This window comes from Hyperoodon ampullatus (genome assembly GCF_949752795.1).
Source record: "Hyperoodon ampullatus genome assembly, chromosome: 11".
NCBI classification, from domain to species: Eukaryota; Metazoa; Chordata; class Mammalia; order Artiodactyla; family Ziphiidae; genus Hyperoodon; species Hyperoodon ampullatus.
Window position 1 is genome coordinate 41763174 of NC_136924.1, and position 25255 is coordinate 41788428.

General features: G+C 50.6%; 1 protein-coding gene across 1 annotated transcript; it reads left to right on the forward strand.

Moving 5' to 3' along the window:
- Positions 1-25198, forward strand: GTSE1 (G2 and S-phase expressed 1). Its single transcript, XM_079715041.1, has 11 exons — positions 1-37; positions 6935-6992; positions 7094-7718; positions 10612-10782; positions 11594-11717; positions 13329-13703; positions 19454-19526; positions 21763-21993; positions 23416-23620; positions 24086-24298; positions 24767-25198. The coding sequence occupies exons 1-11, from the start codon at positions 16-18 to the stop codon at positions 24848-24850; spliced, it is 2181 nt and encodes a 726-aa protein (XP_079571167.1). The 5' UTR covers positions 1-15; the 3' UTR covers positions 24851-25198.
- The last annotated feature ends 57 nt before the right edge of the window (positions 25199-25255 follow it).

A 25255-nucleotide genomic window follows, 5' to 3' on the forward strand; every position in this document is an offset into this window, starting at 1 on the left:
GCCCGAGAAGCGGAGATGGAGGTTCCCAGGAAGGATGGTACGTCCCTGTCACTACAGCGCTGTCGGTTCGGGGAGCTCATGGAAGATGCAGGTCGATTTAATGCTCCTGCGAGAACTCGTTTATTTATTCACTGCTCATCCCGTGCTCTGCACCCGTTAAACTCCTGGTCCCTGTCTTCAAGGAGTTTGCATCCCTCTAACTTCTTTATTTTCCGCTTTTCTACATTCCCTTTACCCCCCAGTTTTAACTTCTGTCACAGCAGAGATTCTTGTCGACTTTATTTACTGCAGTGTCCTCAGTGCACTCGGATATTTGTGGAATTGGATTTGATATTGCCTTTTTTTTTTTTTTTTTTTTTTTTGCTTGTTGCTGGTTTCTGTTGGCTGAGACTTGTTTTGGATCTTGGCCACCACGTTAGTGAGTGAGCCTGGTCTGTAACTTTGCTGTCTTGTTCTGTTCCTGTCAGGTTTGAGTGTGGAGGTGACAGCAGACTCACAGAATGAGTTAAGGGCCATGCCCTCTTTTTCTGCTAAAGCGTGTTGGCATCCTTTATCCTTTGTTCTTCACAACACCCATGCGAGTAGACTGGGTCTCCCTGTATCCTTAATTACTCCATCCTGCAGAAACCATCCTAGAGGATGCCAGTCATCGGTGCTGCTTCATCGGATCTAGAACAGTGTTTGCGGCTGCAGTCTTCTCCCCCTTCCTCTTTTATCCCCCCTTCCGAGGCCCTTCCACGTGCCCGCTGAATCCCCGTTGCTGCATCCTGAGGCCTTCACCCCTCTGTCACCCTCCCTTCGCATCCTTACTTTTTGGCCTGTCCATTAACTCACGTTCATCATTGACGTGCAAATAGGTCCCGTTATCTGACTTGTCCCATATCCTCCACTCCCTCTCCACTGCTGTGTGCCTCATTCAGAGCCAGACTTCAAGAACCTTCTGTATTCATTTCACTATTTTTTCACATCCTTCAACCCGTGCCAACCCCCTCCGCCCCGGCACTTCACTCAAGCTGCCTTTATCCGTCACTGAGGACATTCGTGTTGCCAAATCTGCTCTCATTTTTCTGTCCTCTCAGTAACCTTTGACCTTTTCTCCTTCCGGAAACTTTCCTTGCTTGGCTTCTGAGGCGTCTTGGTTTTCCTGCTGCCTCCCTGGCTGGTGTACTTCCATCTCTTTGCAGACTTCTCTTCCTCTCTCTCCGGGACCTGGTCTGGGGTCTCTTTGTACTTCCCCCCACAGGTTCTCAGACAGTCCCATGGCTTTAAATCCATTCTCCTTTCTGGTGGCGCCCACATTTTGTCTTGAGCTCAGCCTCTCCTCTGAGCTCTGGACTTGTGTGTTCACCTGCCCTTGTAATTGGCATCTTCATGTAAATGTCTCCCACCTCTTAACTCAGCAGGTACCCAGCTCCCACCCCATTCTTAGCAGGCCCTTTGTCTTTCTAATGGAAGTAAATTGCCTCTCCATTCACCCAGCTGTGAAAGTTGTGAAGCTGCCACATTCGTTCAATCATCAGTTATTGTCATTTCCACCATATAGCGTGGATCCATCTACCGCTTTCCATTTCCACCCAAATGCCACCACCTTGGTCTCAGCCATGTTAACTCACCTCCACCTACTTTATTGTTTGTTTGTTTGTTTGTTTAATATTTATTCATAAGTATTTTATTTTATTCTTTAATATTTATTTATTTGGTTGCACCGGGTCTTAGTTGCAGCAGATGGGCTCCTTAGTTGCAGCTCACCAGCTTCTTGGTTGTGGCACGTGGGCTCCTAGTTGCAGCATGTGAACTCTTAGTTGAGGCATGTGGGATCTAGTTCCCTGACCAGGGATCAAACCAGGGCCCCCTGCACTGGGAGCGTGGAGTCTTTTTTTTTTTTTTTTTGCAGTACGCGGGCCTCTCACTGTTGTGGCCTCTCCCGTTGCGGAGCACAGGCTCCGGACACGCAGGCCCAGCGGCCATGGCTCACGGGCTCAGCTGCTCCGCAGTATGTGGGATCTTCCCAGACCAGGCCACGAACCCGTGTCCCCTGCATCGGCAGGCGGACTCTCAACCACTGCGCCACCAGGGAAGCCCGAGCGTGGAATCTTAACTACTGTGCCACCAGGGAAGTCCCTACCTACTTGTATATTTTGCACTTTGGCCAGTGTGTGCACTGTAAGTTCAGTAGATACTACCTGCTTCTTTTCTGATACACTGTACACAGCCCCCAGGGTAACCTTTTAAACACAAAAGTTAGAGCATATCACTCTTCTGCTTAAAACCCTTCAATAGCTCCTGTCCCACTTTGGATAAAGTAAAAGCCTGTCATGGCTTGGATGCTGTCCGGGATCTGATCCTACCTGTGTTTCCACCTCCTTCTGCCACTGGCCACTTCCTCAGACGTGTCCCCACCTCCACGTTGGCCCCTCACCACACTGCCTTTCACTCAGTGTGCCCACTGGACAGTGCACTCCCAGGGGAGCACACGGCCCGAGTTTGCAGAATGGACAAGGCAGCCAGCCCAGGTCACTTGGAGCCAGTTGCGGAGCCTGGTGTAGAAGGCTTTTCCCCTGACTCCAGGTCTGGGATTCCGTTCTCCACAGCATACAGATGGAAGTCTGTAGCAGTGACCTGGAAAAATGACTTCCTAGGTTCAGACACGTAAGAAGTGAAATGTAAGAAGTGAAATGTACGTCTCAATCTCCTTTTTGTCCCTCAGCTGCCTAGTTCCCACCTCCAAAGGCCACTGATGTCATCGGTCTCCTGGGTGGTCCAGACCTAACTTGTGCAAGGGCAAGGCAGTATGTGTCATTCGAGTCCCCCTTTTCTATAACATATAGAACTCTGTTCTGCATCTTGGTTTTTGCACCTAATTTATCTTGATGATCTTTGTATATCAATATATGAAGTGTTACTATTTTTTTTCTTTAGCCTAAGTAGTGTTCCATTCCGCTGTGGGGCTGTGCTGTACTCCTATCTGCTATCCGGGAACATTTAGTTTGTGTCTGGTGTCTTGCTGTAACAAATGCTGCTGCAATAAATAACATGGGGGCAATTTCCTGGCGGTCCAGTAGTTAGGACTCGGCGCTTTCACTGCTGAGGGCCCGGGTTCAGTCCCTGGTCGGGGAACTAAGATCTCACAAGCCGTGCAGTGCAGCCAAAATCAATGAATGAATGAATGAATGAATGAATGAATAATATGGGATACTTGACAGCGGTAGACTTCTGGGTCAAAGTGTATGTGCATTTCTTACTTAGTAGATACTGCCAGGTTACCCTCTGTAGAGCTGTAGTAACTTACAAATCAAACTTTTTGATTTTTAACAATCTTATAAATGAAAAGTGGTATCTCAGGAATCTCAGGAGTTTCATTACTCTTATTTTTGAGTGCGGCCGGACTTCTGGTCATATATTTAAGAACATTTCATTTTACCTCCTGTAAATTTCCTCTGTTCATATCCTTTGTCTGTTCTTCTGTTCTGCCTTAGTTGTTTTCTTACAGTTTCTAGCACTGTTCACCAGTTGGCCCTTTGTGATGTGAGCTGCACGTGTTCTTTTCCCTGCTTGTTTCTTTTAACTTTGCTCTTGGTGATTTTTGCCATGCAGAGATGTTAAATTAGTAATATACTGGACTGTCAACTTTTTGTTTTATGGCTTCCAGTTTGGTGTCATAGTTAGACCTCTGCACACCAGGTTATAAAGTGATTTCCCCATGGTTTCTTGTTCCCTTAGGGTTTCATTTTTTCAATTAAGTCTTTGACTTATTTGGAATTTGTCCTGGTATGGTATGAGGTATGGATCAAACTTTAGATACATATATTTTCCCCCCCATAAAAGGTTATCAAGTTTATCTCAATACCATTAATTGAATAATCCACTTTCCCCTTTTATTTGATATGTTACCTTTATGATATACTAAGCATTTTTTTTAGATCCATGTTGCATATTTCTTGTTAGGTTTGTTCATAGGTGTTTTGCATTTCCTTGGTACTACAGTAAATGAGGTCTTTTCTTCCACTGTATCTTCCGTTCTTTTTAGATGTGAAAGCTGTTGTTTGTTTGTTTGTTTGTTTTTTGTGGCTGTGCCATGCAGCATGTGGGATCTTAGCTCACCGACCAGGGATCAAACCCGTGCCGCCTGCATTGGGAGTGTGGTGTCTTAAACACTGGACCACCAGGGATGTCCTGAAAGCTGTTGATTGTTGTGTAATAATTTTGTCAGCCATGTGCTTTTATCCGTTTACAATTTATAATAGTTTTTAGTTGATTTTCTTGATTTTTCTTGTGTCTGTAATCATAGCATCTGTGCATTGTGGTAATTTTAACCTCCAGATTCTTTCCTTTGTCTAATTGTGTTGGTTAATGCATCCAAAATAATGTTAAGAATTGTGACAGTAGGTGGCCTTGCCATGTTCCCAGCTTTAAAGAAAGTTCTTCTTTAGTTTTCCATTAAGCCTGATGTGGGCTTGCTGGTTAATTTATGTGTAGATGGTAGTCAGTAATGCTGTTCATCAGTATTTCTGCTTTTTTTTTTTCCTCTTGGATACATGGTAGAATTGTACTTCCCTGCCCACTTAAAGTTGGATTTGCCTCAGATGTCCAGTGAAAGGGGAATGTTATGTGTCATTTGTAGGTCTTTTAGACCCAACGTAGAATTTGCTATTTCCCCTTTCTTCTGCCATGAAGACCTGCAGTGCTTCCAATGGTGGAGGCTCCGTCAGCCTGGGTTCTGGAGTGAGGGGGACATGGAATGGGGCCCTGTCAGACAGTTTGAGTGAGAAATACAGCTTTGCTGTTATAAGCCACTTGAGATTTGGGGATTGTTTGTTACTTCAGCATAAGTTAATCTATCCTAACTGATAATATATATTTGCTCCTGGCTTTAGGAGGAATGCTTCTGATGGTATCCCATTAAATCTAATTTTGGCTTTTGGGTTGAGATGGGTACTTCGTTATACGATAAAATATGTCTGTTACTTTCTTTGTAGTTCTTTTAAAGTCAACAGTGCATGTTGCGTTTTGTAATGTGCCTTGTCAGTGTATGTGGAGGTGACCCTGGCTTCCCGCTTAGGTCTAGTAATGTGATCGTGCTGCTGGATTGTGTGGAACTAAACTGTCCTGCAGTCCTGAGGTCCTGGCTGAACCTCCTTGGGTCATGATCGAGCCATCATCGTCGACTCTTAATGTGTTGCTGGGTTCTGTTTGCAAATATTCCTATTTAGGATTTTTATGTTGACACAAGCCAAGTCCTTAGTTTTCTTTATAGAGCAAACTTTGTAGGTTTTTGGCATGGTTGTGCTTGCTTCATAGACGCAAGCTGGAAGCTTTCTTTTTTCCTGTCCTTTGGAGCAGTATAAATGGTTTTGGAATGACGTATTCTTGAAAGATTTGATAGAATCATCCTGCGAAACTATCTAGGACTTGTGCTTTTTTGGGGAGAATGGCTCTTTAATAAATTTCTCCAGTTATTTTGTTATAATTGAACTATTACGATTTTTTTCTTTCTTTTGGAGTCAGGTTTGTAAATAAATCGATTTTAATCATTTAAATACAAAAAATATTCTATTTCCTAGAACATTATCTCTGTCAGCCAAGTTCTTAGGTTTATGTGCACAGAGTTGAGCAAACTAGCTTATGAATCTTTTAATCTCTTTCTCTATTTCTCTTTATTTCTTTTGTGCAATTGTGCTTTCTACCTTTTCCTTGATTAGGTAGTTAGGATTAATTGAATTGACTAAGTAGGACCTCATTAGGCTATCAGTATATTTTAAAATTTTATGGTTTTGATAAGCATGGTGCATTATTTATTAGGATCAAATAAAGTAAGATTTGTGAAAGTGGTATATGAAGTTTATAGTATTGAAATACCAGTTTATTGCATTTTGATAAATATTTGCTGAGAGTCTAGGCCCTTAGCTGGACATTGGGGAGTTTGGGGGAGTATCAGGCATTTGCTGTCCTGGAGGAGCTTACAGTCCGGTTGGTGAGAGACGTTTACAGGATAGGGATGCTAAGGCAGAGGTCCGGCCGGCCGGGGCTGCAGGAGCCTAGGGGAGGGCAGGAGTGGAGTGGAGTGCGAAGCTGGAGGAGCGAGTGGCCGTCCCAGCAGAGGGACCCGCTGCCCCAGAGCCCGTGGTCTGTCAGTGGAGCCTCGTGGACAGGCAGGGCTGGGGAAGGCACCGTGGTGGACAGGGCACGAGGAGCAGTTTTATCTGGGCGTTCAGGATGAGCTCCAAGGAGAGGCGACAGTCGACAGGTATTCATGGAGCCCAGCCGTGTGCTTGAGTAAGGCTGAATTTGCTTCTGAAAGAGGACTAGGTGCACTTTGTAAATGGGGAATTTAATTCTAGGGGAGCCGAGGCAGCTGGTCTTTAGAAAATGTTCTGTACCAGAAAACGACTTACCTAGTCTTGCAAAGCTATCCCAATGACTCGGCGAATGCATTTTAGATTATATCTTTAAAAATAAGGGCTGAAAAATAAGGACTTAGGCTTTGGTGGCAGCTTAGCAAACACAGAATGGCTGATGCTATTTTTAAAAGGAAATGGAAAAAATAAGATAATCTAACGCTCCTTAAGAAAATGTGGCTATTGAGCTTCCCTGGTGGCGCAGTGATTGAGAGTCCGCCTGCCGATGCAGGGGACACGGGTTCGTGCCCCAGTCCGGGAAGATCCCACATGCCGCGGAGCGGCTGGGCCCGTGAGCCATGGCCGCTGAGCCTGCGCGTCCGGAGCCTGTGCTCCGCAACGGGAGAGGCCACAACAGTGAGAGGCCCACGTACCGCAAAAAAAAAAAAAAAAAAAAAAAAAAAGTGGCTATTAAAATAACGATGTCACACTTTTGGAAGTGAGATTTCAAAATAGCTTTGACAGCTACAGAGACTATGGTGATGTTTTCTCGTTATCAGTCCCATCCCTAAAATAACGACTGACTTTTTCCTCCCCAGATATTCTTCTTTTGGCTGATGAAAAGTTTGACTTTGATCTCTCATTGTCTTCTTCAAGGTAAACACATGAGTTTTCTCCCCTTGCTTTTGTATAACCACGTTCATTGAAGCCTTTCATTTAAATGCCGTGTTATTAATAATCCTTTTCTGACAAAATAGTGCCAATGAAGATGATGAAGTCTTTCTTGGACCTGTTGGCCATAAAGAAAGATGTATTGCTGCCAGCTTAGAATTAAATCATCAAATTCCTGAAGAGCCTCCTTTGCCAGCATCTGAAAGTCACTTCACTTGGAGTCCTCTGACTGGGGAGAAATTTGTGGAAGTTTATAAAGAAGCTCACTTACTGGCCTTACAGATACAAAGCAACAGCAAAACCAAGGCGGCCCTAGCTGCCACGCCTGAAGACCCTGGGAGCCAGGGAGTGGAAGGATTCATACAGGAATCAAAACTAAAAATAAACCTCTTTGAGAGAGAAAATGAAGTGAAGAAGAGCCCCAAGTCACTGAAGAGGGAGACGTACCACCTGTCGGACAGCCCCTTGAGCGGACTGCCACTCTGGGGCACCCAGCGCCCCTCAGGTGCGGCCCTGCCGGCCGCTCCTGCCCAGGCGAGCCGCCCCCCGATGCCGGGGCCACCGCACGCCTCGTGCTCTTCTTTGCCAGTGGAGCCAAGTGCTGCTCACCCTCCGGACCAGGCTGGCACTCAGAAAAAGGTCACCAGCAAATTGCTGCTGCCCCGAGCCTCGTCTCTTAGAGGAAAAAGCATTCCCTCGGCCCTGGAGAAGGTAGCCACGACCCCCGGCAGCACATTTATCTGGGGAGCCAGCCGCTGCCTTGCTTCTGCTTGGTTTGTGCCCTAGAACAGAAACCGTTATGGGGAGGAACCTGGGAACGTAGCTGCTCTGAGGGCTCTGAGGCGTAGGCGTGGGAGGTCCAGGAGGCAGCAGTGCCAGCGGCGCGGGGAGCTGGGCTTGGGGCGCGTGGGCAGGGCTGCCTTGCTGCTGCGGTGACTTAAAAACACCTCCTCCTGAATTCTGTTTGAGACCTTTCCTTCTGTTTTGTTCCAGCACTGGACATTCCACCCGTTAGGGATTTTATGTGCGTTAACAAGCAACTTCTTCCAAAAATCCCCCCTCCGGGAATGGCCATTGGTCTCCCTCCTCAACCATGACTGAGTTTAGATTGTTCCCTCCCAGGCACGAGTGGATGCACTGCCTTGGGAGGTGGCAGTGGATTTGTGTGCTGCCTTCGGGGTGCGGCCAGCCATCTCTGGGAAGCGGGCGTCCTAGCGGCTCTTGTGGGAGGGTTCTGGGGCAGCAGAGGGTGGGTGTCAGATTACAGCCGCCTCCTGGGTTTGCCTCGGGAGGAGCAGCTCGGAGCCTGCCCTGCGCCCTCTCCCAGCTCCGCTGCCGTCGGCGACAGGCTTCAGCTCTCCGAGCCAGTTAGAGAGGAATGATGCTTTGTGGGGTTGTTAGCAGGTTTAGGTCGATGCAGAACACCCAGCGAGGGCCTAGAAAATCGCTTCCCTCCACGAGCACATCTCCTGAACCACACGACCCCCTATCAGAACCCAGCATTGAACCAAGCTGAAAGTGGGTCTGGCATGCAGAGCCCTGCACCAACGGGGCGTGCGACCATTGCTTCCCCAGGGCTGAGACTGCTCCTTTAATCATGCAAACTCCTCTTCCTGGAAATCATTTGGATGTAAATTTCTGAAATGATGTTTCTAGAATGAAAGCGATGTGGTTCTGTGTGTAATACATGGACTCAGGACAGGGAGCTGGGGTATAATTTTGCTTCTTCTGGGTCCTTTTATTTTCCTGGTCCTAAGTAGTGCTCTATTGCCAGAGAGCTGAGTTTTTGGTCAGTGAGGCAGCGTTTGAGCTCACTTGGGCACCCCCATCACTCCCCACATTGTTTCTGTGGGGAGAGTCATTCACATCCGGAGTGACTCACTGACACAGGTCACCCCTGTGAGGATCTCCTCTAGACACAGTTGGACCACTTGATTGTACCATTTAGAAGTGTCTTTGCAAGGCAGCTGCTAGGATGGCCGTAGTTAGAAGAAAAGACAAGTGTCGGTGAGGATGTGCATCGCTCATGGGACTTTGCAGTGGTGCAGCCACTGTGGAAACAGTTTGGCAGTTCCTGGAAATGTTAAACATAGAATTATCACATGACCCAGCAATTTCCACAGTTTGGCATATTCTCAAGAAAATTGAAAACGTATGTCCATGCAAAAACCTGTGTAGCAATGTTCATAGCAGCATTATTCATAATAACCCAAAATCAGTAACAACCCAGATGCCCATCAACTGAAGAATGGACAAGGGAAATGTGGTCTCTCCATACATGGAATATTTTTAGCCATGAAGAAATGGAGGACTTACACATGCTACATACAGATGACCCTGGGGAGCTAGGTCAGTGAAAGAAGCCAGATGCAGAAGGTCCCATGTCGTATGATCTCATTTACAGGAAGTGACCGTAATAGGCAAGTCATGTTCTAGAGACAGTACATCTGTGGTTGTCTGGGTTGAGAGGTTGGAGGAATGCGAAGTGACCGCTAATGGCGTGAGTTTCTTTTAGGAGCAACAAAAATGATCTAAAGTTACATTGTAACTGGTTGCACGGCACAGAGTATACTAAAAACCACTGAAATGTACACTTTAAAATGGTGAATTTTATGTTACGTGAAGTATATCTCAATTTTAAAAATGATGTAAAGGAAAGAGAAAGTTACTGCTTTATGAGCTTCTTTTGCTTCTTATGAAGTCTTGGTATGAGAGGTTACTTATGTAAGCGTGGATTTGTTCCACGAATGCCCTTGTACCTGAATGTCAGGAATTTATTCTCTGTTGGAGTCTGCTCGCTAAAGAAAAATGGCTTTCAGTCCTAGATGAAGATTTATTGCAATTAAGCAGCCCCTCTGGTAGAGGGCATGACCATTTAATGAATGATTCCGTTCCGTACAGCATTTTAAACTTTATGTAACTGGAACCAGTTCCCTCATTATCACCCTTAAATATGAATCCTGGCTGAGGAGGAGCTCTAGAGGAGCTCCTCCTATTAGTGGTCTGTCTTGGTATTATTTTGCCCTGTGTTCAGTGAGGAAGCCAGCTCCATCACCATTCTGCCTGGTAATTTGGCGGAGGAAGTGAACCGCCATATTTCTTTCCATCCAGGTGATGAATTTTATTTATTAGTATTATTATTATTATTTTTTGGCTGCGTTGGGTCTTTGTTGCTACGCGCGGGCCTCCTCTAGTTGCAGCGAGCAGGGGCTACTCTTGGTTGCAGTGCATGGGCTTCTCACTGCGGTGGCTTCTCGTTGCGGAGCACGGGCTCTAGGCGCGTGGGCTTCAGTAGTTGTGGCACGCGGGCTCAGTAGTTGTGGCTCGCGGGCTCTAGAGAGCAGGCTCAGTAGTTGTGGCGCATGGACTTAGTTGCTCCACGGCACGTGGGATCTTCCCGGACCAGGGCTTGAACCTGTGTCCCCTGCATTGGCAGGCAGATTCTTAACCACTGCGCCACCAGGGAAGCCCCATCCAGGTGATGAACTGAGGACCGTGTGTTGGGAGATGGATGGTGGCTGCAGTTGCTCTAACTGAAGCCTTCGTGTGTCTGTACATTGTGAAAGACTAGATAGTTCTCACATTTCAATTTACAATTTTTCAGCCCATGAAAGAGAAACCAGCTAGTCCTTCCAGGATGAAAATCCTAAATGAAAAGGATTCCCACAGCAGCGTGCCCCCTGACAAGCCCCGTGCCGCCCGGGACGTCACTAGCTTGCCAGCCGGTGGAAACCATGTGGTCCAAGGCAAGCGGTCACTCCCTGTTCCAAACAAGGTGGGTTGGCCAGTGCCAAGGGGGGCTTTGGCCTGTGGTCGAAGGGAATAAGGGGCCGCTTTGTATACAGGGGACGTGTCTTTTTTTTTTTTTTCTTCCCAGGCCGCGCCATGCGGCATGTGGGATCTTAGTTCCCCGACCAGGGATTGAACCCGGGCCCCCTGCGGTGGGAGCGCAGAGTCTTAACCTCTGGACTGCCAGGGAAGTCCCCCACGTGGGATGCGTCTTGATTAAAATCAAGGTTAGGGAGGTTGAAAATAGGATAGGGAGGTTGAAAATAGGACCCGGTTGAAAACAGGAGAGGCAGCTTGGCGAAATGCAGGGCACAGAGGCCTGGCTTGCGTGAGGGGCCGGCCTCTGCCCCCAGGGAGCCTAATGGACTGAGGAACGTCAGCCTCGCTGAGCACAGGGTCTCCCTCACTGCGTCCGTGCACCGAGGAGATGGAACGTTGGTGCTCTGAAAACTGCAGCCCCTCACAGGCATGGGGACTACCGTCCACATCTTTGCTGTTTATTTTCCAGCGTTGAGCTGTGTGTGCTTGTGAAAAGTGCCACATCACTGGTGGTACTCGTTAAGGCTGCCCAGTGCTGGGCCCCACAGCTGTTGACTCCATAGGCCAGGGTCCAGGCCCCAGATCAGCCGTCAGCAGGCTGCCAGGTGTTCCTCATGCAGGGCTTTGCCACTCTGTGGGAAGTACTGCTTGACCTTTTTCTTCCTTAAATTCAAGACAATTTGTAAACTATTAAAGCCATTTAAAAACCCCACTTTTGCAGTAATAAGCCATGGGTAGTAATGAAGTCTTTGTTTTAGTCTGGGCTGAAGAAAACCATGTTAAAACCACCTGGATGTGCTGGCAGTCTTGCAAGAAAGTCCTCCTCAGGGTCCATCTCAGGAGTGAGTGCCAGCGTGTGTGCTTCTCCAGCGGCTGGCAGAGGTAAGGCCGGCCCTGAGTGCTGTCCATTCCTGCCAGACTTGTCACAGAACCACCTAGCAGAAGGTTCTGGAAGGCTTGCTGTGGTCTGGGGCAGGGGAGACTGTTGGGGTCCCTGTCCTCCTCCGAGGGGCATGCCTCTGATGGGCAGTCCTAGTTCAGGGCAGGATAAGCAGTCACAAAGTGGGCATGCTCTCCTGGTGCCAGCGGACCTGGAAGGACACTGAGGCCAGCCTCAGTCATGTGATTAGACACAGATTTTTTTTAAGTAGGGCTGTTCCAGATAGTCTGGGGCATAGGACCCCTGTAACTCCTGTGTGTTTATTTAAACCTGTACTCCCAGACCTGTTTAAATTCAAGGTACTTTTTAATCTTTCCAAGCCAAGGCTGCCATCTAGCGGTAAAGGGGAGAAACCCTAGTAGGCTATGGGGAAAGGCATTCGACTTCCCGCTCTTTAGGACTAAACTCTCTTCAAATTATATTTGCTGTGTAGACTCTGACCATAGGCTAAGCAGCATAGTGTGCATTTTGTATACAAAATGTGAGAAGTCTAAACTCCTGAATGAGACTGATCTGATTTGGAATCCTGTTAGTTGGTGGTTAAGAGAACTTAAGTTGTTTCTGTATCTTTACAAACTGAGGGGATGACACCTCCCTCGCGGTGTCCTTGTGGGCCTTAGAAGAGCCACGTAAAGTCCCATTCCTGGGTCTCGCATGTGGCATGTGTTCAGTGAAAAAAAGTTCCATTACATTAGGTGCTGTGAGGTCTGTTTTGCTGTAGAGGTTCAGGGCATCAGCACCATTTTTGTTTACGATTTCTGATCCTGCCTCTGGGAGAGGTTGAGACAGGTTGAGGGGAGGCTTCTGGTGAGTGTATATTTCTCTGTTGTGCGTAGCAGAATCACCAGGGTCAGATTCCATAGTGTGACGGGGGGAGCACTGTGAAACTGTTACACACGGTGTAACATGAGCTGTGGCTTCAGTCATTCTCTTAAATTCCTCTTAAGAACCTTTTACCAGATTGAGCTCTGTGTTGCATATACTGGCAGCTGAGTATTTTCACCCTAGTTTATCTGCTATGCTGATTTAAATAACGCTCATAATTGATACGACCTAACTTCCTTGTAATTTAAAGGAACCGACCAGGAAGGATTGTCTTCTCTTCATGTTTCCCTCCCCACCTCCCTGACCAGCCAGGTGGGGCATGTGTCTAGACCATCCATTTTCACCTGTTCAGCTAGGGTAGTTTTCTGCTGTCGACATAATCAACGAAGATAGGAGAGCTTGAACATATGTATCCTTATATGCATCTTGGTAATTGTGTCCAGAATTGGCACCTGAACTACATTCAGCTAAGCCATGAGCAGTCTGGGTTGTCCCGTGTTTGAGGATGTTGCGTGATGGACATACAGAATATTGTTCACATGTCATATTTTTTTTAATATGGAAATCACCATGATAGAAATAAGTAATTTTCCTCATTTGAAAATATTTTAAGGTAGATTAGCATATCTTGTGTGTGTGTGTGTGTGTGTCAGAGAGAGAGAAATAACTTATAATTTAAAAGTAACAACAGCCTGAGTGATAACAAGATTTTGTGTCTCCTCTTCCAGCTAAGCCAAGGGAACGTCCAAGCATTCCTGCGGACGGTTCCCAGTCAAACACCAGCCAGTCGGGCAGAACGGGACTTGTGCTGCCACGGCCGTGTCTGCAGCCGGGCCCTGCAGGCATGTCCTGCAGGCAGAGCCAGAGACCCGGAGTTGCTGAGTCGACGGCGGAGCAGCCCAGGGCGCCCACCAGAGCAGCTCTCACCCAACCCCAGAGTCCAGGACAGGGAGGCCGCGGGCTGAACTCGCATCTCAGTTTGTCACAATCTTCTCAGGTGAATAAGACTGGGAGTACAAGAAGGCCCGATTCCTGTCTGAATTCCAAGACGAAGCTTATGCCCGCCCCTACAGGTCAATTTAAAATTCCCGAGTGTTCTACTGGTAAGTAATAGATGAACTTTAATGTGTTTTTATCTTTTTATTTTTATTTATTTTTTAATGTGCTTTTAAAATATTGAATGAATTATATTTAAAAATTTAAAAATTGTTGGTTTTGGTGACGGTGGTTTCTTTGCTTTCATTTTACTTAAAACACTTAATATATGTCTTCTAATTTTCTTTGTGTTGGATAATTCAGTGAATTTCTTACCTTATATTCCTCCTCTCTCTGTAACATATCATTGTCACATGGCTGCTCTTAAGATTTTCTCTTGTTATTTTCAGCATGTCGATTATTAGGTATTTTCATATGGCTTTCTTTGTGTTTATCCTGCTTGGGGGTTCTTGAGCTACTTTGATCTGTGGGTTGATATTTTTAATCAAATCTGGAAAAAATGTGTCTGTTATTCCTTCAAGTATTTTTTCGTGCTTCCCCTCATTTCCTGGGACTCTAGTTACCTGTGTTGTAGGCCTCTGTATGTTGTCGTTTAGGTCACCGAAGCTTTGTTTTCCCCGCACCACCCCAGCCTCTTGTCTTGTGGTTCAGTTCTGATAGTTTCTACCGTCTCGTCCCCATGTGTACACAGCTTTTTCTGCAATGTGTCTGATCTGCTCTTAAGCCCGTCCAGTTAAATTTTCATTTCTGACATTATAGTTTCCCCATTTTTGTCCTCATGGTGTTTATGTTTTCCTTTGAATTTTTGAACATATTTATTATGGTTGTTTTAAAGTCTGTTTCTTCTAATTCCATCTTCCCCGTCATTTTAGGTCTGTTTCTATTGACTAATTTTTTCCTGGTTATGGTCACATTTTCCTGCTTCTTCACATGCTTAATATATATTTTTTAATGTTTATAGATTTACCTTAAAAAATTTGTTTTAATTGGAGTATGGTTGCTTTACAATATTGTATTAGTTTATACTGTACAGCAAAGTGAATCAGCTATACGTATACATATATCCCCTCTTTTTTGGATTTCCTTCTCATTTAGGTCACCTCAGAGCACTGAGTAGAGAGTTCCTTGTGCTATACAGTAGGTTCTCATTAGTTGTCTATCTCATACATAGTATCAATAGTATATATATGTCAATCCCAGTCTCCCAATTCATCCCAATAATTTTTTATTGCCTGCTAGACATCATAAATTTTATATTTTTGTATGTCTGGACTTTGTTGTCTTTCTTTAAGAAGTTGAACTTTGCTTTGGCAGGCAGTTAAATTTCAGGAGAACTTGATCCTTTCGGGGCTTCTTGTAGAGCTTTGATGGGGCAGGTCCTGGCCTTTACTCTTGGGATAGTTTAGCCCTGCAACTAACGTGTGGCCTTTCTGAGCCTCTCCTGAGTGTGCTGTGTCCATGAGGTGTGCACTCTGGCCAGTTGGTGTGTTTCCCGGCCCTGTGTGGTGGTGACCGTGTTCCTAGTGGTGGTTCTTGTCTGTCTGTTTTGGAGTCCTGCCCCACGTGCACGCTGCTGCTCACTATGCAGTGAGGACTCGGGGTCCCTCTCAGATTTCTAGAGCTCCTTCTCTCTCTGTAGCTCCCTCCTCTCTAGTACTCTGCCCCTCCAGTTCCAGCCTCCTTGGGCTCTCCCCACCTGCCCCGGCATCCTGGCAGCGCTACCAGGCAGAAAACCCTGCATGGTGTCTGGCAAGTAGTGGGTGGGGCGTTTGGTCGAGGTGAATTAATGTGATAAATGTGTATAATGCAGGGAGTTGCGTGGAGCTGATGAAGGGGTAGCACAGCTCTGGCCTCCTCTCTCAAGCACATGCCTTCCAGGGGTTTGAATATTTTGACGTTGTCAGCCTCACTGGCCAGTACAGGTGGCCTGTAACACCTGACAACCTCACTTGAGTTACTGCTTATGTAAGAATGAGCCATTCTTTGGAGTGTTGTCCAGTGCTGGACACTCTTTCAGGTATAAGGGATGTAATGGTAAGACAGATATCCTACTCGTGGAGCGTACATATTAAGAGTAAAAGATAAGCAACGTCAAGTAAGTATACTTTCAGATCATAAGTGAATAAAAGAGGATGGGGTAGAATTTAGATAGAGGGGTTCTTTAAGCTTAGATGGTCAGTGCAGGCTCCCTCAGGAGGTGACACTGAACTGAGATCTGAACCATGAGGAGAAGGCAGCCATTAGAAGAGCCAGAGGGAGAACGGTCCAGGCAGGAAACGGCAAGTGCAAAGATCCTGAGGCAGAAAGATGCTGGACAAGTTCTGAAAGCAGAACGAAGGCTGGAGTGGTAGGGACGTCTAGTTAAGTTAGGATCAGATTCTGCTACAAGCCCAAAATAGCATTGGTTTTAATCAAGATAGATGTTTAGTTCCCTCTCACATGATAGTCTACGAAGATTTTCCAGAGCTGCTATGGCTCTCCTTGTGTTAGGGATCCGGGCCTCTTCCATCTTGTTTTGCCATGATTAGCTTCTCTTCCTCATGATCTAGTATGGCTGCACCAGCTCCAGCCCTCACACCTCTACCAGCAGGAAAGATGAAATAGGTAAAGAAGAACAAAGCCCTACCTTCCAAGGATACTTACTGGAAGTTGCATATGCCACTTCCTTCTGTGGAAGTCATTGCTCTGGACTTAGTCACATGACCACACTTACCTGCAGGCGATGCTAAAGTATGGGGTCTTGCCTACACTCAGCTAAAATGTCTTTCTAAGAAGAGGGGAGCAGATACTGATCAAAACCAGCAACCTCAGCCCCGTTAGTGAGCGAGGAGAAGGGTAAGAAGAGACGGAGACGGAGAGGCAGTCAGAGGCCAGCTTGCATGGGCCCTGCGTGGAGGTGGCCGTCGACATACCCGTGCAAGAGAGGGTGCCTGTGAGGGTCTGAGCAGGGAGGAACATGACCTTCGACAGATCCCTCGGCAGAGGGAGAGACAGGCCCTGTGGCCAGAGTGGGAGCAGGGAGGACCATGCTCACGCCTGGCTGGGGTCCAGACAAGAGATCGCGGAGGTGGGGGCAGCAAAGGTGAGAAGAGCTCCGACCTGGGGACGCTCTGGGAGACCAGGAGGGAATGTGGCCTTGGGGACTCGGAGTGACCCCGAGGCTTTGGCAGGAGTACCGTGGTGATGGAGGGCCGGAAGGAGAGCAGCTCGGGGTGGAGACTGGCTGTCCAGTGTGGACCTGTGGAATCTGCAGTGCCCGCGGGCTCTGTGGGCCGGGTGTGAGCTTGGACCTCAGAGGAGCAGCCTCAGCTGCAGGTGAAGTTTAGCTTTCTGCCGCGGAGAGCCTGGTGTGTTTGCCGACACGGCCGCCCTAACAGACGGGGCCTTCGGGGCAGCCCTGGCCCAGGGCCCGTGGACTGCGTTCAGCAGCATTTGCTTCCTCTTCCCAAACGCCCAGAGCCAGACGCACCTCTGGCCGAGATGCTGCCGCTGCCTGGCTGCTGACTGGTCCCCGCCCCCCGGCTGCCAGCCACGTGGAGCCACAGGACTCCTGCCCTCCGCTGCCCAGGCTGGGCCCTCAGCCCCTCGGCCCTTCTGACATCTGCGCGCTCGCGTCGCGGGGCTGTTCCTGTTGCTTCGCGATATCAGGTCCACAGCAGGCACGCCTTTCCTCGTTCGTCCTGGGCCGAATGGTTCCCACAAAGTCTGCACTGCCAGGCTGCGGGCGTGACCCTGCTGTTGAGCACATGCAGCTCTGCCCGTGCGGTGGCCGCTCACTCTGGCTGCTGTGTGACACTAGCTGTCATTACAGAGGAGACATGGGGACGGTGTGAGCAGAGCCTGCAGCAGAGCCTTTAGTGTACAACTTTCTGAAAACACTCTTGGGATGGAGTGTCAATTACCGTGACTGCTTCCAGGAGCCACACGAGGGACGGAGACCCGGGGTGACCGGCAGGCGTCTCTGTGGGTCAGAAGCTGCTTGGAGGGAACAGCACCTGCAGCTCCGGGAGGGAGTAATTTCCAAGCCCTTCGGACTCGGGCCCTGGACCAAGCCTTGGTTGACTGGGGTATAATAAGGGTACTTTAATAATCTAAAACTCCACAAAAATAGTCGCCCTCCTGTGCACTCTCCGGAAGCTCCTGAAGAGTCCTCCACTAAGATGAGGGAGGAAACAGGAAAGAAGTTATGGGGCCTGAAAAGGGGGAACCCAACACAGGAGGCGGTGAGAGTGAGGGGCCCAGCCTGGTCTGGGAGAGAGACCTCCAGGAAACGTGTGGGCTCGGAGCCCAAGAGGTAGCCACGTGGAAACGCTCCCAAAGACAGAGGTTGCAGGACATTTTGTCACAGGCCCCCAAATAAGAAACCAGCAAAAGATGGAGGCAGTTCTTTTTGTTGTTTTTTTTTCCTTTTCTAAAAAATATTTATTTATTTTGGCTGTGCCAGGTCTTAGTTGTGGCATGCGGGATCTTCGGTGTGCCATGTGGACTTCTTAGTTGTGCCATGCGTGCAGGATCTAGTTCCCCAACCAGGGATCGAACCCAGGTCCCCTACATTGGGAGCGTGGAGTCTTACCCTCTGGGCCACCGGGGAAGTCCCTGGAGGCAGTTCTTACGAACTCGAGGTAGGGGGTGGATGGGCGCTGCGAGAAGATGGGCTGTGTACTCCGTTAGACTCAGTTGTCAAAACGGAAACTCTGGAGGGCAGGCGGCCGCATGGATCGGGGCCGTGAGACTGTGAGGGAGCTAGGATCATATCACATCTCAAGGTTTTGAAAAACGCGGAAGTAGCAGGATATGTAATTTAGAGATAGAAGGTAAACACCTCAGGAAACAAGCAAGGTGGAAATCGGGTAGGTGTGGCTGAAGCCTGCCATTTTGAATCTCTTCATTTTTTTTTTGGTGTGTGGATCGCTTTGATCTGATCAACTTTTGAAAAGAACAGGAGGTGGGAGGTGAGGATAAGCATGTATGGGCAGCTCTTTTGAGAAGATTTGCCGTGAAGAGGCACAGAGATGTGGATCGGGGGCAGAGAGGGAGGACGGGGCGAGGGGGCAGGTGCAGCTTGGTTTGAGATGGGGGGCCGGTGGGGAGGTACCCGTAGGAGCAGGGCCTGGGCCTCTCCTGCCTCCTCGGAGACCCAGGCCACCTTCCCCTTTGGGGCTGGGGTCGGCCTCTGCCCGTGGCTTCCAAAACACAGCAGGGTGCTGCCAGGGGGCCTGGCACCTGCGGCGTCGGGGGCCCCCGGGTGAGTCTGGGACGTGGTCCCCGTGGATGGTGGCCCGGGGCTCAGTCCTCTGAGCCCGCTGGTCATTGCCTTGTGACCAGATGAGATCACACACGCAGAAATGCTCATCAACCGCCAGGCGGCACATAAATAACGTCACGTCTTAAGATGACCTCGTACCTTCCCGGTTCCCGAGAGCCGAGGCGGTGGTGGGCTCTGTGGGGCCCGCCTAGACCCCCCCGTGTTGGCGCCGCTTCTGCAGGCGGGGCTCATGGGGAGACCCGACGGGGTCGTGTGCTGAGTGCCGCCTCGTCCCTCGGGCCACTCCATGCCCGTCTGGGGATTAGCCAGGCTGAGGGCAGTGGAGGGACCAGGACTCTTCCTCTTCTGCACCTGCTGGTTAAGCACCACAGCCCTGCCCGGTCGGTCCCCGGGGAAGGAGGACATGTCCCTTCCCACACGCCAGGGCCGGAAGGTTTTCCCTCTGGCTTTTCTGGCCTTCATCTACTTTATGTGCCGTCTTCACTGCAACTTGGGAACATGGGACACTTAGAGGAGGACCGCCTGTTTGGTGAAGGCAGATGCGTCACCTGCCCCGCATCTGACTGACCATCACTTCCCTTCTCGTCTCAGGTGAACCCCTGGACGGTGCGACACCAAAGTCCTGTCGGGCGCAGAGGCCGCAGTCCTGCACGTCGGTGGGGAGGTACTGAGTCGGTCTGCTTCCTCTCTCTCTTTTTTTTTTAACTTCTTTATTGGAGTATAATTGCTTTACAATGGTGTATTAGTTTCTGCTGTATAACAGTGAATCAGCTATACGTATACATATGTCCCCATATCTCCTCCCTCTTGCGTCTCCCTCCCTCCGACCCTCCCTATCCCACCCCTCTAGGTGGTCTCAGAGCACCGAGCTGATCTCCCTGTGCTGTGCGGCTGCTTCCCACTAGCTATCTATTTACGTTTGGTAGTGTATATATGTCCATGCCACTCTTTTCTTACGAGAACAAACTGAGGCCCCTGCTAACTTCTGAACCCACAGCCTGGCTCCACATGCCTGGCTTGAGTCTGGTCTCTTGGAGCCGCCCTTGTGTCCCTCGTGGTGACGGCGGCCCCAGACTTGCCTCCGGAGCTGGGAGTGCCAGCCCTCAGCCCTGAACCTGCAGTTCTCCAGCCAGACCGCCCAGCCCCCGGCAGAGGTTCCAATCAGTGGGTCTGGGGTGGAGCCCTGGGCCTGCAGTGTCTCACAGGTGACTCGTGTGCACCCCATTTGAAGACCACTGGCCTGGCTCAGCCACTCAGACTCCGGTTTGAGTCCCAGTGCACTGTGTGCTCTAGATCTAGTGCAGGTTACCGTTCTGACCTCGTTTGCCCATCTGTCCAGTGGGGATGGAACCAAGCACAGCACAGCAGTGCTGCAAACAGTAAGAAAACACGTGCGCGCACGTGTGCGTGCCTGGGAGTCATTCACACAAAGGGCAGCCCCTCCCCTGACTGCTTTCCTGCTGCCACCTTTACTGCCACCTGCTGAGGTGGGTGGGCTGCTCCCCCACATGTCTGGCCCTCTGGTGACCGGGCCCTGGCCCGGCTTTGAGTGCTGTCACAGTGGAGGGACCCTGGCCCACTGCTGCTCAGTCCTGGGCCCATCAGCTGGGGGCGGGGCAAAGGGAGGTCACTCTGACCCACAGGAGCACTGTTCCCAAGGCTGGGGTCCCGGCAACCAGCATGTGGCCAGGATGAGAGCATGGCTTCGGACATTGCTGGGGTGCGACGGCAGGACAAGCGCCGGAGCAGGGCCCTAACCCTGGGTCTGCCCCAGCCCAGCCTGGGCCGTCTGCCACTCTGCACGGCTCTGGGCCTTCATTTCCTTGTATGTGAACTTGGGGGGCACTTCCTGGGCTTGGGCCAGACGCTTCCCTTACGGTATCAGCCATGCTGAGCCGCCTTCCCGCCACGCACATCGGGTCAGAGCAAGACCCAGACCTGATGGCCACTGGCGGCCTCGATTCACCTCTCTGTGCCTCGGTCTTCTCGCCTGTACAATAGGGAAACGGTTCCTACCTGCCAGGGTTACTTTGAAGCTTACATTTGTTTATATCTGTCTTTATTTTCACTGGAGTTCGTGGTGGAGCTGCCAGTGCTCAGCAGTGAAGGACGTGGGGCAGATTCCAGAAGTCTGCAGAGCGCAGCAGCTTGCTTACAGCACCTCTCTCCTGCCCGCGCTCCTGCAGTGACTATGTCTTTCAGTAGATGTTAAAGTTTGCGTTTAGACTCTTCTTGAGCATGCAGACTGTCCTCGATGGATGATAGGTGTGTCATCTGGCCTCCCATGGGCTCCACGTTGGTGGGAGGTCCTTGACTTTATTTTATTTAATAAGATAACAGTTGACGTTATTCGGCCTCTCTCCTTTATCAACAACAAAACAAACTGACAGTGAGGCAGGATGCCCTGGCAGGTGAAGCCACAGGTATCGCCAGGGTGGGAAGGAGAGATGCGTGGGAAACAGGCATCCGGTGCCCCGGGTCACTCACCTGTGTTCATACCTGATTCAGGGGCCTTAGACCCAGGAGCAGGTGCACAGGGAGAGTGCTTGTCCGCTCACGTGCCCGGCCGGGCCCGCCCTGGGTCTGGACTTCCTTGTGGAAATACTTACGCCAGCAAGAGGTGACTGAGATCCCTGTGAGCTCCCATGGAGAGCGTTTCATGGTACCACCCATGATGTGCCGCCACACTGGATCAGAACCTCAAATGGACCCACTGAGGAACCAAAACCCATGCCAGGGCTCCCGGGAGGTCGGTGGCAGCACCCCCTGCTCAGAGGACAGGGCTCTAATGGGCTTTGCTGGCTTGAATCTTCTACATTGAAACCACAGACTTTCTACTATGTTAGCGCATGGCTGAATTGTTAGATTTTTTGTTCTGCTTAAGACTTTCGTGTTCCTAGGGTTGCTCACAGCACTCCTGCTAGATGGTCCTCAGCGTCGCAGAGCCTCGCGAGCAGCGTGAGGACCCCTGTGAGCACGGGGCGCAGGTCAGCCCTGCCCACGCCTGCCAGCCGTCGACTCTCCAGCCTGCCCCTGGCGACCCCTAAAACTATGCCCAGGGCTCTGGCTTCTCCCCTGCGTGTGTCTGCTCGACGACTTTCTTCTGAGCCCCAGAAAAAATCTGCAGTGAGGTAAGAGTTAAAGGCTGCACTAAGTTTGTTTCAAATTCATAAAACCTCAAGCGATCATGTGCTGGGAAATCACGGTCAGGAAGCAGCCAGACTGAGGTTCATCACCATTTCTCGGCAGCCGTGGGGGAGCCTGGCCGCACTGCACGCCCTCCCATTGGTGGATCTCTGCGGGGAAGGCAGGCCACCTGCTCCTTGGTTGTGTTTCTCTCCTGACATCACATCCCGGTCCAGGCTGGAGGCCTGAGCAGGCGAGGAGGATGCCTGGACCTTGTTACACCCTTGGCAGAGACCAGAGTCTCCCACAGGGAGGAGCCCTGGGGCAGAGCTGCGCACTCAGGAGCCGTCCTCATGGCCAGGTTCCAGGGAGAGCCCCCAGCCTTGCCCTCGAGGGTTTCAGTCAGGGTGGCCACACTCAGGCTTCCTGGGAAAAGACGCTGCCCACCCGCCTCTGCCCTGTCTCCCACTCGCTGGCCCTGGTCCTGCGTCGTCTGTGCAGGAGACGGAACGGGCACAATGCGGCATCAGGCCTCGATTCTCTCCTCATGGCAGAGCATTGGGAAAGGCTGGGGGCGCTAGTGTGCAGATCTGCCAGCAGTGGGTGTCGGGCATGTACATGTCTGTTTAGTTCTGTGAGGACACAGAAGACTAGAAGAAGAAAGTGTGGGGCTGTGTGTTACGTGGGGGAGAAGGGACGCCAGACAGTAAGACACAGGCCCATTGTGTGGCCAGTCACGGCGCTCTGTTCACATGCGTCGTAGGTTTGCAGGCGTCAGCAGAGGGAAAAATTCTTTCAAATTATTATGAAACCTTTAAAATATTAAAAAGAAAAGACACTGTATTAGTTTACGGAAACTGCTGATTTCCTCCTGTAATTCGGTTCCGAGTCATTGGGTGTCTGAGGTCTGCCAGGCAGCAGACTCTGTCCTGGGCCTGGAGACGCAGCGGGAAGTGGCGGACCGGCCGGGTCTCCCTGCACCGTCTAACAGGAAACACAGACACCAGGGCAGCATATCTGCAGGGTGACAGGTGGATGGGGACGGCCCCGCCGCAGAGTGTGTAACCAGGGCATTCAGACCTGTCTGCGGGCCCAGGCCTTCCAAGGAGGTGGCATCCTGGGCGGGAGGGTGGACATGGCCGCAGCGCGTGGACAGAGGCGGGACGCTCGCACGTGGTCCTCGCCTGTTCCTCCTCCTTAATACCTTACGGAAAAGGGCATCAAATAGGCACGTGGGATCCAGACTGGCTTAGCTGGTGCTAAGAGGGACCTCGGAGACCGTGCAGTCCTCCTGCAGGAGCAGGAACCAGAGCCGGCCGCTCCCCACAGGACGACGCTTCTCCAAAAACAGTCTCCCCGAGCCACAGCCAAACAATTGAGTGTCACCCAGAAGTGTCCTGATGAGATGCCCTCTTTCCCTCCCACAGAACTGCGCCAGTGAGAGAGGGTGACAGCAGGGCCACCGCCGGGCCCTCAGACTGGTCCCCGGATGGGAGCTTTCCTCCTGCGTCTGCTGTGCCGCAGGCACTTAACTTTTCTCCAGAAAAGAGTGATTTCATTTTTTCAAAAAGTATCACCACAGAAGTAGCGCTGGACGAAGCACAGCCACCTGAAGCTACAACACCCAGTGAGGTGAGAGAAGCAGACATCGTTGGCTTGTGTTGTCCTGGGCACCCCCGGGTGACCGCGGGATGTCATCTGTGACCCTGGCTCCTCTGGTGCCAGCTGCGCCGAAGGGAAGGGGTCAGGACCTCTCACCTCTGGAGGAGACAAAAGCTGCGTCTCCCCTGTTTCTGACCATGGAGATGGCCAGGTTTCAAAGGGTGGGAGATGGGAAGCAGGGCGGCAGGGAGTGGGTGAGCGGGAGCTCCAGCGCTGGCCCCCGGCGGGAGGGAGTGGACGGGCTGGAGGGCCGCGGCGAGGAGGAGCTGTCGGCACGCCCACCGCAGCCCCTCTCCCTACCAAGGCCCAGCCCGGCCCTCCTTCCTTGGGTTTCCAAACTGTCAGTCACGTGGGACCGAAGCAGAGCTCACTCGTTTTCCCAAGATGGTTGACAAAAGATGCTAGGATCGCCTTTCAGTCTTGTTTCTTGCCTAGGCTCTTCTCGTGGATGTCAAACTGGATCAGCTTAGCATCGCCCTGCAGGCTGCAGCCACACCCCTGGGCGACCTCCCGCTCATCGACTTCTGCAAGACGCCGGAGGCGAGCGTAGCTTTGGGGTCTGGAAGCGGGCCCCTGGTCGACCTCCTGACAAACACCCCAGACGCCAGCAGGAGGGCTGTGGCCAACCCTTGCCACGAGGTGGCACAGGTGAGATGCGGCAGGGGCCCTGCTGGCTTTGGCCTTGGGTGGTCTCAGTTGGGTCTGCTCTTCTACCATGCACGTCCCAGTGACCCTGGAGAGTGGCCACAGGGACTCCTGAGGGCGACGTGGCTCGGCTTGCCTCACCGTTAGCGGCGTGAGCGCACAGTTCACCAAGTCGCGAGCAGGAAGCCGCCCGGGAGCCCTCCCAGGGCCGGGGCCCCCGGGTGCTTCACGTGCGCCGCGCGAGCAGAAACATCTGAGGAGCTTGGCGTCTTCTCCCTCCAGCTGCTTACACACGATGGCCAAGGTGCCTTTCCGCTGGGCCCGAGCCAGGTTCACCGAGCAGCTGGGTGCTGAGCCGCGGGGAGCTGGCCGCAGGCAGCCTGGTCTTCAGGGGACCAGTCCTTTGGGGTCTGCGGGCCGGGAAGGGGCGGCGTGGATGCTCCGTTCACCTCTGTGGCTTCTCTCCTGCAGCTCATAGACTTGGCTTCCCCTCTGATCCTGCTGAGCCCCGAGGCTAACAAGGAAAACGTGGAGTCACCACTTCTCAAGTTCTGAGCGGAATGAAATCCTTTGCATTTCACTCAAAGTTACAAGAACAGTCAGTCCTAAAGTGGTTTTCCACCCACAGAAATAAATTTTACGAGGAATTGTATTGGAAAACTTGAAACACAAAACAGGACCCTAAGTAAAGCTGCCGTGCCTGGAGCGGGGCTGTGGAGTTGGGGGTGTTTGGCCACCTGAGGTCACTGCCGGCCGACGGCCTCCGTCCTCACGGCCCCGCTCACACGCTGGGAGCAGAGCCACAGTCGCTCCAGGTGAAGAATTTGTTTTGAACCTTTTGTATGTAAAATAGCAAGTGACTGTTTTTAAAATTAAGTTTGTATGAAAAGTTAAACAGTCTAGATTAAGTTAAATTGTAAAATAAATGTATTAAAGCCTGTCTTGATGTTTAAGATTATC